Consider the following 17,970-nt stretch of genomic DNA (forward strand, 5'->3'; position numbering starts at 1 on the left):
GAGAGGAACCAGACTCAAAAGGGAACCCATCCTCATCTGGGTGACATAAAATAGTGCAATAATAAATAATTCCCTTCTATAACTGTGTTCTACATGGTCAACAAGTGCAACTGTGTAACCAGGAAAGTTCATTATAGTTTACACATGAAGTCTATTTTGTTGAAATTATCACCTGAGCAGTTGGATGCAAAACTGTTCATGGGAACTGCAGCCCAAAAGCTATCATAGCAATTGTAGTCATAAGCCATCATAGCAAAACTGTGCATATCAATTGAAGTCCAAAGCCATCTTTATGGACTCTATGCGGTACCATCCTCAGTAATCTCATGTAACTTCAGCAGCTGCGAGCGATCTCAACGATGAGAACTCCAACCAGAAGTAGGGCATCAGGATGGATCAGGCAGGTCCAGAGAGCAGAAGGGGTCAGGATCACTGGCATCTCAGGAGTAGCATGTGTAGCTCAACAGAAAATATAAATTATAGATATTATAATTTAACAAACATACTATATATAATTATTAGACTCTTTGACTGTCTGGTCACTTGAATTAAATGAGTTTAATCCAGACTTCAATTATTAAAAAAAAATAATAATATCAATGTCACCCTAATGCTAATCTTCTAGTGTAAGATTCAGGAAAAAAAGGCTGTATGACTCTGATATCATTGTAAACATTTAAATAAAGAGTTTAAATAAGGATTCTGTTTATCATAAGTCTGTATTGAGGAGGTCTGTGGTATTTATACAGTTAAGGGGTGCCAAAATTTTGAGAATCCCTGCCACAGAAAATAAGTAAACTCATGTAAGTAAGTAGAAAGGCAGAAAAGTAGGTATAAGAATATTTATTGCCGCCTGGAGGTTTACAAAGAGCTCAGGAAAAACTCTAAGCACCAAAATCCTAAACTCTGAACACATGCTATGCCCAGGTTTATGTTTAGTTTAGGTGAACGCGCACTCTTTTAGGCCCTCTTTGCTTTCCGTAGTCGCAGTCGGTTGCGTAGCAACGCCTGGCAACAAGTAGAAGTTTTGGAAACGGAACGGTAAGGCTTGAAAAATTAGTACGGTATTACCATTAAAAATAATAATAATAATAATAATAATAATAATAATAATAATAATAATAATAATAATGGTACGGTGCAACCTATTTTAAGGAGATAATCTCTGGATTGAATGTCAAACTGCACTATTGTAAACATTGCTAGCTATCGTTTAATGAAGGCTAGATAGCTGTGTCATTAGCCATGTCATTCTTATAAATTAATATACTGAATATAAGATAAAAGTCTTCAACACTGCTGCATTGTGATGGTCTAGCCTGAATTTCCCCCAAGCATCACAGCACAAAGATCATCATTACTAATCAACTCAAGTCTCTCTTTCCTATAGTTATGATCATATTAACTTCTTATCAAATTACAGTGAAACTGAGCCCCATGTTGTTGCAAGGATCTCACAAATAATCCAGCTAATAAGCACTTTTATTTTAAAGTTTGTTATATGTGTTTCATGTTTGTTTCCATACTGTTCCCTTCCGAAAGTGTTGGAAGCAGATCATCTGAGAAATGGCTGTGCCTTTCTCGAACGCCACCCTGAGAGTTCCTCATGGGTTTGGGAACATCCTAGAGGGACTCGCCAGAGAGGTGCTGAGAGATCAACCTGAAGACATCCCTGCCTTCGCTGCACAATACTTTACAGCACTTCTCAAGAAAAGAGAGGGTAATTTCCTACAGTAGTGTGTACAGTGGCTGTTCAGGATTGTGTCTGTCATCATGGTATTCTCGATTCGAGCTTGGATTTCGCTGTTGTTCTCCACGTTTCCGTCTGGTTTTCTCCAGGCTCTCTGGTTTTCTTCCCATCTCACAAACATACATGTAGGTGGATTGACTACCCTAAAGTGTGCCTGAAGATGAATGAAGATGAACTGTATTATACACTATACTATACCCAAAAGTTTGTGGACACCTGACCATCATATCCATATGTACTTTTTGAACATCCTATTCCAGTTTTAGTCCTCCCCTTGCTTTTATTAGTAACCTCCATTGTTCTGGGAAGATTTTCCACTAGATTTTGGAGCGTGGCTGTGGGGATTTGTGCTCATTCAGTCACAAGAGCATTAGTGAGGTCATGCGCTGATGTCGGGTGAGGAGATCTGGGATGCAGTCAGCGGTCCAGTTTATCACAAAGGTGTTCAGTGGGGTTGAGGTCAGGGCTCTGTGCAGGACACTCGAGTTCTTTCATGGCAAACCATGTCTTCATGGACCTCTCTTTGTGCACAGGGGCATTGTCATGCTGGAACATGTTTGAACTAGGCCGCTTAGTTCCAATGAAGGGAAAATGTAATGCTAAATCAGTGACACACAATACATTTGTGTGCTTCCAACTTTGTGGCAACAGTTTGGGGAAGGCCTACAAATGGGTGTGATGGTCAGGTGTCCACAAACTTTTGGCCATATAGTGTATATATTATGTCCTGTATAAAAATGGAGTTTATTGTTTACAGTTTAATATTATTGTATTATGTGACACACTCCAAGAGAATTACCAGAAAGGATTGTATAAAAAAAGATTGAAAAAAGAACTTAATTTTTTTTAATAATAGTATTTTTTTCTCAAAATGTGTGGGAGTTTCTTCGTTCATCCACTCAGACATGATGTCAAAAGAAGGAATAAGAGGGGGAGTTATAGTGCAGCGTGCTTGTCTATAACATAACGATAGTAATATGTAGATTTTATTGACGTCTTTAATGTAACATGTCTGCATATAGAATTTCTGAAATAGATGTAATCCTAATATATTGTAGGTGAAAAATAATTATCTTAGAAATATTTAGAGTAAACCTTTACTCAAATGATGAGTTGGGTGCTTTGAGTAGTGCATCTTCTCCAAAGTTTAAATGAAAGCTTCATCTATAACTGAGAAGACCATGTTTTGAGATATAGCATATTCTCCTTAATGATTTTAAGGTTACTGATAATGCACTATATATACAATATATTGAAAACTATACTGAAAATTATTTTATTTTATTCATCATTCATTAATTCATCTTGGGTACATGGAGGACTAGTGGTTAGGCCTCGGTGCTCTCACCACCATGGCCCAGGTTTGATTCCTGGCCAGGGAACCAACCTCAGCCACTGGTGTTGCACAAAACAGTGCACTCCCAGTGCTGGTCCCAAGCCCAGATAAAACTGGGGAGGGTTGCGTCAGGAAGGGCATCTGGTGTAAAAACTGTGCCAAATCAAATATGCGGACCAAAGATCTACCATAGCGACCCCTAACGAGAGCAGCCGAGAGAACAGCAACAACATTCATCTTCAGTAAGTACTATAACCTGATCAGGTTTGAGGTGGATATGGAACACTGGATGAGAGCTGGAAATACACCCTGAATGGGACTTCAGTCCATCGCAGAGCAGCACACACACACACACACACACACACACACATTAACACTCATTCACACCTCAGACAATTTAGCATAGCCAATTCAATTTGGGATTTTTTTTGGGAGGAGGGAGGAACCCAGAGAAACCTGAGGAACCCATGTAGACACAGGGAGAACATGTTAAACTCCACACAGACAATAACCAGACACTCTGGAGCTGTAAAGTGGCAATCACTGCACCACTGTGGCACCATTTGTTTTGTTTTTTTTAAAGAAATGTCTAATCCTAGTTGGGGAAAATTGTTTCACAGGTAATTTGGACTATAATTTGCACTATTCATATCCTTCAGTTTTTATATATTTTGCCTTTTATGCAGTTTGCAATTTCTTTTCTCCAGAAAGTGGCCTTGATCCAGCTAAATGGGGTGCACTGATGGAGCACAGGTTCTCCAACGATGACGCTTTCAAGGTGGGTTGAATAGATTTTGCAGTATCCTCAAGCAAGAATTTATTTATCATTATTTAACAAACATGTTCTTGGTTTGTCTTTTTATTTTCGAACAGGACGCAGTAAACCAGGAAAACTGCAGCCCAGGCAAAGAAACTGGAAGCTCTGTAAACGAGTGAGTCTGTTTTCACCATGACTTGACAAGAGAGGCTACATCGATCAGTTCACATCCAGTTTCTCTTGATTAAAAAGAAGGGACAGAATGTAGGAAATAAAATGTGAAATGGCTCCAGATTTTACTTTTTTGAGTGTTTCTGTATTTCATGGCTTTGCCTGAAGTGTAGTGGATTTCACTTTGAGAGCATTATGAACCACAGCAGTTAATTTTACCTTAATCAAGATAGATGTTCAGTCACGCGGTAGTAAAGTCGCTGGTTCAAAAGACTAATTACAGTACCAGAACAGACATCCACACCTACTGTACAGGATCAGTAATGAATTATCATTGTGATGCTTGTTTGGGTTTCTGCTTTAACTGAGCCTGCATTATGAATCACTCTTAATTGCTACTTAATTGCCCTTACATATAAATGTCACCTTTCAGAGACAGAGTTTTTCAAGCTGATTCATATGAAAATAAAGAAGACAAAATTACCCAGCCAACTCAGAACTCCTCCCCTTCACCTGAGACCCTTGATGACTCTAAAGACATTGTAGAGCCGGAACTACAAGCAAACAATGAGCTAAATAAATCAGAAGACGAATCAGGAGAGACTGATTCTGAACTTAATCCGGGGTTTTCATACAGGGGAACTGCAGATGTTGACATATGTGCTGAAGAGCTGAATACAATGGAAAAGGTTGAGAAGCAAATGCTAGACAATGTACAGGAGCCTGCCAGTGTTGATGAAGAAAATGAGACAGCAGAAGAAGAGCTCGATCCTGTAACCCTGTCATCATATCGTGGTCTCGCAGATGTAGATGTGTGCTCTGAAGAACTGCAGTCTACTTTGCAGGAAGAGGAGCACACTGAGGGCAGCGGAGACGTGACTGATGCAGGTTTTATTCCACCTTCAGAAAGCCCAGACCCTGTCCTAGTCAAGCAAGATGTCCTAGATACCCATGACGAATTCACTCCTTCTGGTACTGAGACTTCAGTATATGTTGAACAGGATGTTGGTGAAGAATTAAATGACATTTCTTATAATGAAAAAACGATTACTTTCCCTGTCAAAGAGGACGAAATAGGAGAAACTGGTCATCTTTCTGAGGATATCAGAGAAATGACTAATACTTTGTTTGATGATGCAGGGCCAGAAATTTGTAATGCTGAGCAACTACTTCTAAACGAAGGAGCAGAAAGTATCAGTGTGTCAGAAGAGGCAAAAACTTTTGATGAAACAAATACAGATGAAATACCACTGGGGGTTGAAAACCAGCAAGCAAATGACATTTTGGCAGCTGAAGCTATGAGTGAATCATCATTCATTCTGGAAAAAGCCAGTCTAGCAGACAGGAGCAACGAAGATAGACCAGGAATGGAGGATTTTGCGAATGTATCATCTGAAGTTGAGGAGGAAAATAATGATTGTGAAAGTGTCACTGATGTCCATGCTGCCAGTGATGAAAGAGATCCTCAGACTGATATGCAGGAAGATGAGACAAATGATGATAAACAGACTGACCCCCATGATATATTTGAAACGATCCCTGTGGATGATATGGAAGGCCTGGTGGACAGTAACCTTAATCCCGCTGGCTTTTCAGCTGAGGACGTGAGCAGTGACACTAGAACATCTCAGCAGGATGTAGATGAAGTCGAGGATACCAGTGAAATTGATAAAGGAAATAATGGTGTGAATGCACCTGAGACACAGGAAGACAATTTGTTTTACAGTATATTCACTCATAAATCTAAAGGAACTCTTCCTGTTCCTACATCTGAGGAAACTGAGCAGGACATGGAGGTCACCTATAAACAATCTGCTACAGATTCACAAGAGCATACAGAGGAACCTGAGACAGCTATAGATTATGCAGAGTCTGAACATCAAGAAGACATGATCCATGAGCCCATACTTGAAAGTGAGAACAAGGAGGTGGACCAACAGGTAAGCTGTAGAAGTAGTGTTTTATCTGAATTTGGAACGTTTTTTGGTAAACAGAGAATCCAGGATAAGTGATGACCTTATCCTGGATTTAGACTGTTCCAATTTTTGTCCCAAGCTGAAATTTAAAAATAAAAACCTCAAGGACACGTCTGATCAACAGCGAGGTGCCTCTGTTCTGGTCTCGAGAGATAGGTGATTGAAGATGCCCCTGAAATAGTTCAGTTTCTGGGTAACAGACTGCATCATTCAGACACACAGGTCCAATCACTCAATGCTACAATGTTGTCAGTAGAGATATGAATCACAGTGGAGAGTCTCGTACCTGTGATTTCAGACAATGTGGAAAAATGTAAGACAATGTAAGATTTCTATACAATTCTTGTAGTAGGAAGTTTGGTGGTGAAAGATTTATAAGTGTTGCCATGGAAACATGGTACCAGCCATTTCTCCTCTAACTCAAGATAGATGCTCTTATATTATTATTATTATCATTATTATTATTATTATTTTAATTTTTTTTTTTTTTACCAGAAGTACTTCACTAAAACCTCAGTGTTGTTTTTTTTTTTTTTTTTTTTAAAGAAAAGCAACTATCTGTTATGGAAACCCAACTAGATCTGTAATACCAGTAATGCGTATGAACTTTTACAGGGGGTAATTAGATCTGTGCAGTGTGTTCTCTCTTTGTCTCATTCCCTCTTTACAATGTAGGTCATCTAATCTAATCTAATCTATATCACATCCAGGAACTTTTACATTTTGCAAATGCGTTTGCTGATTTCAGACACAGTATTTATGGTTATCTTTATCCTGCCATTGATGTAAAGTACTTGTCTACGGTGATATTCTGAAAATCTGGATGAAATTCAATATTTAACAAGTAGCAAAACACTGAGCTATTTTTTGTCTCCGTGTTTTTTCCCTACAAGTTAATCTGGTTAGAGAATGGCGGTAGGGGAAATGTGTAATGCTCCAGTGTGTTAGGGATGGATGGATTTGGTGCTGCATCTTGGCAGAATGCAAACGGGTCAGAGGAGGAATATCTTTTGAGGGTCTAGACATGCAGGCCAGGCTTTCAGCATTTTTTTTAGCACACAGTAGGAGCTTCTTTTTTTTTTTTTTTTTTTAATGCGAAGCACCACATGGTCCTGGCAGAAGCAAAGCTGGATGATAAGCAATTTCTTAGTGCCTCTAGGCAATGGACAGCAAGCCGAGAATGTTGTCTGGGAATTAAGTTCATTTGCGTAGGCTTTGTTAATGGAGGAAGCTAGACTTCTGCTGACATAAGACCTATAGCAATGGTTTCCTGTCCTGTTTTGCAGTGGTAAAATTACAATGTGCCGATATTACCAATGCCGTCTTAGAGGAATGCTTCTAAGCATCACCATGTGCACCATGTGCTCCGCGTGATGTGTCTCTGATTTTCACAGCTGGTCCTGACTCCTGATTTTGAACAATGTCCAACCTGCAGCCGAAGACCAACCTGAGCATATGACAGCTGGTAGCAATGAGTTCTGCACAGTACAATTTACTATAAAAATATCATTTCTATATGTAGAATAAAATACTGTAGCATGAGAAGACTATACACTGTAAGGAATGGTATAGAGCAAAAGTGGACGGGGTTTTATTGAGGGTCCAAAGAGAGATTTTCTGGCATAAACCTGCACCAGCAGACTCTGACAGACACACCGTATGGAAACGCAGGATACATTTAATGCTGTCAGCATTGATCTCCATTTGGAGCGATAGTTCTCAATCCACTTCACTGACACGTCTGCAACACATCATTAGTGATGATAGAGAAGGTGTATGTAAAACACCTGCAGTTGTAAAGAACACTCTGAATTGATTTTGGATTATATACAAGTCCAAGTAGATGGACTAGGCTCCCACTGCTCAGCCCTAATAGTTTCACTGTTGAGTTATTTATAGATATTACATTTGATCCGTCCCATCTAATATCACAACCAGCCATCACCAGCACTCAGAGCAGCATAATGTTTAAATTATTCCTTTGCTACCTTTTGCATGAATATAGCAAACATTTATTTTCAAAGACAGTAAAGATTTGCTGCTCTCAATAACCAAATTGCTACACCCAGAATAGTTATTGTTACTAATACCGAGTTATCAAGCTGTATGCAGAGGTTTCTTTGTTGTAAATCCTTCATTTTCATGTGAAAAGCCAAAAAAAGATCTACATCCGAACACACTACAGGCAACTGTCTCATGTTATTAGCCCCGCTAATATTCATCCCAGACCTGCATACTTCACAGCGGGGTTGTGTGAAGAATGCAAAAAAAAAAAACACACACACACTCCAGGGGTGTTATGTAGATTAGTGCTTTGCATCAGTGACACTCTATCATCCGTTTCATTCATTTCCATTCCGAGGGTCTTATCCATCACATCCCTGCCACCCCACTGGCACTTTATTTGACCCCCACCCTTCAACTTGGAGTTGCTCGACCCACAAGATGGCTCCACGTCCCCAAGATTCAGACCGAGCCTGACCGGGTTACACAGATTGCCCAGTCACTAGAAGCTTATCTCTGGACACCACCCCAGGCCTGACACCAGGGGTGGGTCCCGGTAACCCTAATCCAAGCAGGGTACACTTAGTCACTTAGTTTTTTGTACATTTCTTGGAAGTCGTTAGAATTGGACCTTCACATCTGTTCACAAGGGGTGAACACCTACTGGGAGGATAGGATTAAGCTCACGGTGACATACCCTGAGGTTCACCGAAGTACACAAGCCCTTTTTTTTTTTTTTTTTTTTTTGGAAATATGGCACGAGGCATTTTTATGTGTAGCGTTTTTAGCATTTCTATGTTAGATTTGGCTACAGTTTTTTTTTTCTATATGACAAAGATCATTTTACACTGAAAAGTCAAGTCAGTTGAGTCAGAGTGATAATAGGAGGAACAATATAGTGATAGTGAGACACAAACATCTTTAGATGTTCTCTCTCCCTCTCTCTCTCTCTCCTCCTTTATTCCCTCCCTCCTTCCCTCCCTCCCTCTCTCTCTCTCTCTCCCCCGCTCCTTCTTTCCACCCACCTCAGCTCCAGAATAATAAGCAGAGCTGAGTGAGAGGCGCGCGCGCTCCAATCTCTCTGGCATCACCTTTCTCTTCTATTAGTCCACTAAAGAACACATTTATCAGCATGGACTGCCACTGCGTAAGTACACGTCTGCCTTTTATAGACAAATAGTCATGGCTGATCTGTAACACCGCATTACTAGAACTTATTTAAGTTTTTTTTTTCTTCTTTTACGAAAAGCGAGACTAAGGAGACAGCCGTGATCGAGTGCACTTGCACACTATTCCGTGCAACTTCTCACGCGCACGCCAGCTTTAAAACGGAAAATGCATGGACGTCCTGCTCGGGACCGTATGCGCGTGACACTACAGCCTATTCCTTTCAACAGAACGCGCTACTCTGGCACATTTAGCAGCGTTTGAAACCAATTTGCTATTTTTTTGACTTTAATATGATTTTCCTGACGTCACTTCCACACTCGTCCTCTAGAGGGCACTGCAGAACTCGTATTGCACACAGCCTTGGCAGTTTGAAATCCAAGCTTTCTGCACTCTAGTTGAAGGGGTTTTGTAGCGAGAGATGGAGCCAAATAAGGTCTTGAACGATTTACTCAAGGTTTAATGTTTCGAAATGGTGTATTATAGTGTATAGTATAGTGACCTCTGGTGGTCAGATAGTACCAGATCAGTGATATCATACCACAGGTTCAGAAATGTTTATGAAATATTCAGTGTGATTAAAAAAAATGCAGCAGCCCATTAGGGATGTACAATATATCCCTGAAGTTATCTTGGATTATTAGTAACCATGGTATTTGCAATATCTGATATTCCTCAATCTGCAAATGAGGACTCATAGTTCATTTTTCGTTAAAACAGTTTTTGCTGTGGGTGTTTTGATAAATCATGGCATTAGCATAATGAATGAATGAATGAATGAATGAGCAAAAAAAAAAATAAATAAAAATAAAAACACAATCACTAACTGTGACCGCATAGGTTCACAGTATTACACCCTGCAAGACATACTCTAAGGTGATATTTTGTGTCCATAGTGTCCAGTTCTAGCCCCTATGAAAAAAAGGTTTTTAAACTTCTGAATTAGGCATGGGTCTTGTGGGTGAAAATGTCCAGAACCCAGATCACCAGATCACCAGTACCTAATCATGCCATTCCAGGGATTCAGACTTATTTATTTTATTTTATTTTTTTTTAAATGAAATGTCAAATGACAAAAAAATGTGATTGTCCCTATTAGGGATGCACAGTGTTGGTTAACTTGAATTATTATTAATACTGATCTTTGTAATATCTTTGTAATATTCCTCACTATGCAAATGAGCCCTCATAACAAACCTTATTTTGTCTTCTGTGTTTTCTGAACATTGATCTCTCTAAATAAGTTCCAAATAAGTTATTAATTTAATCCATGGCATTAAATTAATGCAGTCACTAACCGTGACTGCATAGGTTCCCAGGTTTACATCTCGCAGTAGTAATGTGTATTATAATATTATTGTAAGATTAGTAATAATAATATAATTGTTACATGTTATTTTGTGTCTCTATTGTACAGCCCTGGCCTAAAGTTTCAAATGTAAATTCACGTAGCCTAAAAAACACAGATCAGGCATTTGTGAGGATTTTAGACCTTTAAAGTAAATGTGTGTCTTTCGGGTGAAAATGTTCAGAATCCAGGTCAACAATATGAGGGCAAAGTGTATGACTTAAGAATGATGCAGTCTGGATGGTCAGTTGATTTAGTCCTTTCAGTACAGACACTGGAAAAGTGTTTCGAATGTAATGATTTAGAGTTAAATATTTTTACATTTAACATCACTAACAAATATAACAAACAGCTCATTTAACAAAAATAGCTCATTTAACAAATAGCACAAAGAATTATATTTGACAAAAAGAGTGATATTGTGATGTACCTTATTATTTTTAGTTGCCAGTAATGCATACTGTTTGAAACAATTCCCCTAACACTTATTATTTGTTGCCACAGTGGAACCTGCTTTGAAGTGCATATGGCTTTTTTTGAAAAAAGTACAGATGCACTTTACATTATGCTCAAGCTGCTTATTTTATGAAAGTGCAACCCTGAACTTGCAAACAGGGGCATATTGATGCATTATTTTGGTTATCTCTAGTCACACTATATTTAACTTTAAATAAATCATTTGGAAAGGCTGAGGAAGATTACATGATCACTGGCAGAAAACATGAATGCTTATTTAAGAATTCAAGAATGCATAACACCCCTGTCTTTGTCCATGAGGTGGGATAAAAATGTCAAAATGTTCAACAAAATGAAAAGGAGCTGATTAATTTTTAGTTCAGTGGGTGGCTCCATGCTTCACCCACCCGGAGGCTGTTTCAGCCCTGTCACTCATCCTCTGCTCACCGCCTTTACAGATGCTTGGTGGGAGAATGCATGGGCTCACAAATGCAAGCCTCATAAATACATAGTATAGTATAGCCAAATCCCACCAACACAATGCCTGAAGACAAGGACAGCTTCATGTCCTCATTTTCAGAGAATTATATCATGTGTGACATGTTTTTAGCTGTGGAAAGGTTAAGTAATTATAATCCTCTTTCTGTAACTGATGAAATGTTTGGGGCCTTAATTACTTTTCTAAGTTTTTTTTATAGTTCCAAAATTAGAGCTTCCTTTTACTGTGTATTGATATCTTTTTCTGCAAGTGAAAAGTGAGACTGTTATAAATTTGCACTATATTGGGTCCAGTACATACTGGGTAGGAGTTACTTTGAAGAGGATTAAGATGGCTGGTGATCAGGCTAAGCCCACTAAACCATCGTGGATACATTTCTATAGATTATTATAAAGGTTAGGCAAAGCAAAAAAAAAAAAACATCAATGGGAATGTCTTGGTTACTGAACTTGTCCTGCTCGGTTATTGTGGTAACAGGAGGAGAGCAGCCAGCCACAGGAAGAAGAGGACATCATGGACATCCCCTTGGATGACCCAGAGGCCAACAAGGCAGCCGCCAAGATCCAGGCAGGTTTCCGCGGCCACATGACCCGGAAGAAGTTGAAACCCGGTGATAAGCCCGGGGAGGAGGTGAGCAGCACTGGTGAGACGCTCAACGGAAGCCAGGGGGACGCAGGTCAGTGACTGTCCCCAGTTTCTGTAGACTATAGACTGAGGCCCAGGATTAGTTCTGTAGTTCACACACTTCAAAGTATTCTTCTTTCTCCAAAGACACATTCCAGTACTTAAAATAAGATTGTCTTTCACATTTGAAGTGAAGTTAGAAGTGAACTGAAGACTTGTATTGACTTGCGATATATATACAGTTCTATTTCACCTGTCCTAACTGCCACAGCTGGTGTGAAACATCAGTATACCTCCCTGTGTATGTGCTCACACATGCAAAAACCTTCCAACAAAGTCAAGTGGTGGCGTATAACACAATATTTGCAATAAACACCAACTTTCTTCCTCTCATCTGTGTGCATGTCGGGCACTTACACATAGTACACGATATGGAGCTTTCTGCTTAGCAGCTTGTGACCACTGCTGGTAACCTGTCCTCAAAGCTGTGGATAGCCTCTTCTCATTCTCTTCTACCTCAGTGAGTGTCCTTTCTTCTACACTTTGAGCAAAGCTCCTTAGGATCCTTTAACTCTGAGTCAGGTTTCCCTTGATATCATTTCTTGTCTACATTAGCTAATCACTTTCCGCACTGTCTACTGCATTGTCTCTCTGAGCTTGCACTATTTAGTTCTACTAATTTTTCTGTATGTGGCACATACCACTCTTGCTCTCCGGGTCACATTTTCCCCTCAATATTTTCTCCTCGAAATATGTTGTATTCTCTGCCATCTAGTCACAACTAGTGGGCCTGTGCTGCTAGCATGGTTGGACCCCAATTTCCATGGACAGAATCATGTCTTTCTTTCAGAGAATGGAGCCCAAGCATTGGCTTGCTGGAGATGCAGGTGCCCCATCAGAGAGGGATAATCATTACAGGTGCCTTCCTTACAAGCTGTTGAGCGTATGATTCCATAGGTATACAAGGGATACAACAACTAGCCAGCTAGAATTGATGGCAGTCATCTGGCCCTGAAGTTCTTCTTGCTTCTATCACATTATCACATCTTGGTCCATTCAGACAATGTCAAGCTGGTCAGTTATATCAACCATCCGTGTGACATGAGGTCAGGAACCTCTCTCTGCCTTGCACAGAATCTCCTAGGTGGGCTCACCAGTACCTGGCCTCACTGAGGACAACTCATCTGCTGGGGTACAATGGTTCAGCAAATGCACTTTCAAGCTTCTGCATCCAAAAGTTGTAGTCCATATCTGTGAAAGGTTTGACAAGATACAGGTGGACCTCTTTGTCAGTCAACACGTACACAGATATGGTTTCTATTGCCAGAGCCAGACTGCCTGCTGGGATAGGATGCCCTGGCCCTAGCCTCAGTTATACAGCTTTTTTCCAGTAACACAGCTTCTTCCCACATTGTGCAGAATTCAGTAACTAGGCCACAGTATCCTGCATGTGGCCCTGAGATTGCTGGCAAGACCCTGGTTTCCACTGTTGGTTTCTTTTGTTGTTGTTTTGTTGTGACATCAGCCTGGTCAGTTGCCAGCATCTGATGGTTTGGCCCCTCAGACTGAATCACCAACCCAAGGACTGTGACCCAGCAGTCCAGAAGACACCTCTGAAAGCAAGAGCCCGTAACATACAGTACAGGCCTTTTATGACCTGAAGTGGAAGCTGTTTTGCGAATGCTGTTAATTTAATCAGGTAGACCCAGTGCATTGCCTGAGTCACAGAAGCCTGTCTTGACTTTTTTCAGGGACTGCTAGAAAGTATCTTGCATGCAAGATGACTGTGGGGTGACTTAGTGGTTGAAACTGGTTGACCAGTGTTATACTAGCCAACTTCGTAAATCAGTCCATTGACCTTGCAGCCTTCGCTGAAGCCGATCCTGCAGAGTATTCCTTGCAGTGCCTGGTACATGCCCTGTGGTATATATTTAGACCAGATGGCAGCCGTCCAATCCTCAGACCAACTGTTCATTTGCCATGGAGGAAAGACATTGGGGATTCCTTGTCGAATAGGGTTACTTGATGTACTAGGTGCCCAGCCTATACTTTGGCATTCCACTGTATGAGAATCTTCTCCTTGTCATGGACATTACTTAGAAGAACAGTGCTCAAGGAAGTTGCTGATACTTGGAAGTCACCATGCCTTTTCTCTAGATTCCAAAAAGTTAATATCACCCCTCCAAGTAATATGAGTCATGTCAGAACATCTTTCAAAGTAAAATGAGTTCTGTACCATATTACATTCTTGGCATACATTACCCAAGTATTTCACACTACTCCTGGCAGTTACTGTATGAGAGGTGAAATAGAACTCTAGTTACACATTTAACTGTAGTTTTATGAAACCTGGATAACCACCAAGGTTGTCATTTGGAACCAGCACTGGTTCTGCAAGATAGGGAATGATGGTTGTAGGATGGGGGTATTTATTGTAAATACTATGTCACGTATCACAACGTGACTAAATTGGAAGGTCTTGGCATGCATGCACATGCCCTAGCAGTTATACAGAGTTCATAGTAACACAGCTACATGAAACTAGTCTTATTTTCAATTCATGTAGCAATTTTATTAATTTTAAAGCATATTATTCAGTAACTACTAAGAAGTATTCAGTAACTACAGTAACAGTTATGTAGATATGAGAGTAAGGAATCAAATTCTGGACACACCAACAATTTCCTGAAGTTTGTAGGGATAATAAACATGGACAGATTTTGTGATTATTAAAAATAGCTGTACTTGCAAATAGTCTTCACTACCACAGTTAGAAAGTTAATGCTTCTGAGTGGAGCAACAGAAAAGTGTTTGTCCTGTCATTGGGAGATTGAGAGTTTGAATTCCGTCAACCGTCAGTCAGAGTGACACTAGCCAATCGTGGGCATCTGTGAGCTCATGTATTTGGAAGAGGGTAGATAGCACTTCTCTCAGATAGTGCTTGCCTTGTGCTTGTGACGTGTGACGATCCACCCTGTTATGTGATAGGGGAGAGCTGGCTAGTGGGTGGGAATTGGCAGGAGAACAAATTAGGGAGAAAATAGGGAAAAAAAGAAAAGCAAATTTAATGGATTGACAGAAAGAAACCCCACATCTGCTGTATGGTAATCTTATCTCAGTTTTAGACGCATAAATCTAATTGTAATTGTGGGTGGCTGAAACCTCTGCATTTTTTTCATAACTGGGTATGAACATATCTCAAACAAAGTTTCTCTTTTCTTATCCAATATTGCATTTGGGAAGATCTTATTCTTCATAGAGTCAGAGATTTAAAACAATGACAAAGCCTTATTAATGCAAAGCACCATTGTACCCCCAGCTGTCCCTCTATTGTCCAACTCTTCCTACACCGTCCCCATAGGGTCCTAACATCAGCCGTACCCCATCTTCACATACTTCAACAGTGTCCCTAGCTTGACCCCGTGTGCCTTGAATAGAAATGCAGAAATCAAACTTTAATTCAACAGTAAAGCCAGCACATATAAAAGGATCAAAACTAATATTGGATATTCTACAATTTTTTTTTTTTTTTGGCATTTAAGAAATACCTGAACTTATTGGTGTGCTTTGTTAAACCTGAGAAGAAACTAAGGAAAGCTGGTGATTCAAAGTGGAAATTGGGGCAGACGATGAGTGTGAGCGCGTCCTTCTCATATCACCAGGCCTAGATTTCTCTCCTTCAGCTGTGCTGGTCTGCTGTACCCCACCTATGAAGAGGACTGGGGGAATTTAGGCCTTTTTCTGTCAAGCAACATCAACCCAGTTCTTGGTTGCTAAGCATTTTATAAATGGAGCTGTTATTTTTATCCTCAGGTGCATCTGCACCACTGAGATCAAGCTGAGAAACTGGGTTCTGTCTTAACTGTGGTGTGGACCAAAAAAAGGCCGGCATCTGCCTAGGTGTGGGAGTTATGCCCTATAAATGGTAGACATGGATATTAAGAAATTATAATGATCAAAACATAAAAGTAGTAATACTTTGAAACCATGCTGTGTAAAATATCCAAATGTCATAATAGAAAGGTTGTTTATAATGTAATTAGAGAAAATTGTTTAATAGTGTCTATCCTGTACATTAATCCATAATAGAGCCAGGACCAGACCAATGCAGTTATGGATATCATTTTAGACATCACTGTTGACTATATAGTTCAAATACATGAGAATATATATTTACTGTAGCAATAGCACTAATCATTTATATATTCATCCACCCTGTTAGTAGCCAGCATGTTTTTGGAGATATTAAGCATGTTATAGTAATGAACACACTGAAAAAATCCACTGTTAAATCTGTCGCATTAGTAGCAATATTTGAGCTGATTACTGCTAAGTGTGAAAACAATATCTCACACTTTTTTATGGTTAAGTGCTGACAATGTAACTGTCTGCAATATTGTGAGCAGAGCATGCTAAACCTGTTAAATCTGTTGTGTGTTTTGGACAGCAGGGGGATCCGAAGGAGTAGAGACAGATGAGACGTCCGTGCCAGAGCAGTGAGGATTCTTCACTCTGGGGACAGCAGTTCCTGGAGATGTACCTTTTTATGTAAAGACAAGCTGTAGTTGTAGGTTGGATCTCTCATCTGAAATATGATCGCTCATTCTTTATAATTCAGTCTCTCTCTACCTATTACTCTTTTTTTCTCTTTTTCTCTTTTTTTCCTGCTTCTTATCCAGTCTAAGGGGAATAACTGTCCCAAACCAGCATGCATTTGCATCTCACTGGGCATGAACTTGGTGCACTTGTACTCTTCCTGATTGTGTGCTAGTCCAAATGTTGGTGTGAAAGCGACAAGGAATGCCCGTAAGAGTTTTAACATGTACTGCTCGACTCAGATATATTTTAGACTTGAAATTATGTATCACAGCTGTCTTTTGTATTTGCTATTTGCTTGAAAGTTTGCCTCATCGTGGTGGTTATTATGTATTATGCATTACGTTTAAATACTTTAGGATTTTTTTGTGTGTATAATTTATTGGATGCTACTCTATATTTATGGCTCTTATTAATCTGCTTTAACTTATGATAATCTGTTAAATGTTTGCTTTGCTCCCTTTAATATTTATCTTCTTAGTCTGTAGAATCAGATAAAAAATCAGAGCTTCCAAAACAGCAGTTAGCATGGCTGGCCTTCTGTTCTTTCTTCCTTTTTTTAAATAATCAAAGTTGCTGTATTTCAAGGAGTTTAAGAATTTTGATTTGACTAGGAATGTATGTTTTATTAATGGCTATAAAGATCACCTTGCATGTTCACAATGGAATGATGCATCAGCAGTAAACTGAATAAAAAGCTCTGAAATGTAGTTTCCTGTGTAGATGATTTCATGCTGTTTGCAGAAGATCATTAGTCTTTGATGGCCTTTCATGAGAGAAGCTGAAGCTCTGAAAGCAAAGGCATGAGGCAGTAGCTGAAATATTAGTCTACACTCTTTGGGTTCTCCGAGTAGGAAACTAATCCAATAAGCCTGGCCAATCATTTATTATGACCAACTGAACCCTTAACACCTGGCGTCACTTCTTCTCCTTATGTAACACTACCCAGGAGGAAGTAGTAGGAAATATCATTAACCTGCCTCCAAACACACGGAAGATGTCAGAGATAGTTACTTCCATCAATGGCAAATACAAGAAAGTCCAATGTAAGCATTATTCCTCATTTTGGGCATTTGGGGAACCTGAAGAAGCTTATATGTAGGTCTGGTAAACATGCAGTTGAGTAGTGTTGATAGTGGAATCTGTGGCTATGGATATTTAATATTTAATAACTTGTCTGAATGTAAAGCATTGTAATAAATGGCACACCAGTTTCACTGACACTGGCTAGTTGAAGATTGGAAAAAATGTGGTATTTTTCCAATCTTCTGCTCTCCAGTTTCAAT

General features: G+C 39.6%; 1 protein-coding gene across 4 annotated transcripts; it reads left to right on the plus strand.

The window, feature by feature from the left end:
- The first annotated feature begins 592 nt into the window (after positions 1–592).
- Positions 593–17,394, plus strand: spa17 (sperm autoantigenic protein 17). 4 transcript variants are annotated; one of them, XM_034310382.2, is made up of 7 exons: positions 593–1,041; positions 1,543–1,720; positions 3,794–3,864; positions 3,960–4,018; positions 4,448–5,954; positions 11,942–12,094; positions 16,539–17,394. In XM_034310382.2, exons 2-7 carry the CDS (start codon positions 1,567–1,569, stop codon positions 16,554–16,556), a joined length of 1,962 nt encoding a protein of 653 aa, XP_034166273.2. In that variant the 5' UTR covers positions 593–1,041; positions 1,543–1,566; the 3' UTR covers positions 16,557–17,394. The 4 variants fall into 4 exon arrangements, with proteins under 4 accessions (XP_034166273.2, XP_034166272.2, XP_034166271.2 ...); XM_034310381.2 differs by having other exon boundaries at positions 610–1,041; positions 16,536–17,394; XM_034310380.2 differs by having other exon boundaries at positions 613–1,041; positions 11,942–12,140.
- Positions 17,395–17,970: the final 576 nt, after the last annotated feature.

The sequence above is a fragment of the Pangasianodon hypophthalmus genome, chromosome 14 (assembly GCF_027358585.1).
Source record: "Pangasianodon hypophthalmus isolate fPanHyp1 chromosome 14, fPanHyp1.pri, whole genome shotgun sequence".
NCBI lineage: Eukaryota > Metazoa > Chordata > Actinopteri > Siluriformes > Pangasiidae > Pangasianodon > Pangasianodon hypophthalmus.

Bases quoted from the DNA above. Each gene is read 5' to 3' on its own strand.
- spa17 (XM_034310379.2), top strand. From the start codon at position 1,567: ATGGCTGTGCCTTTCTCGAACGCCACCCTGAGAGTTCCTCATGGGTTT. The intron at 1,721-3,793 runs GTAATTTCCTAC...TCTTTTCTCCAG, and splicing joins ACTTCTCAAGAAAAGAGAGG to AAAGTGGCCTTGATCCAGCT. The intron at 12,141-16,535 runs GTCAGTGACTGT...TGTTTTGGACAG, and splicing joins CGGAAGCCAGGGGGACGCAG to CAGGGGGATCCGAAGGAGTA.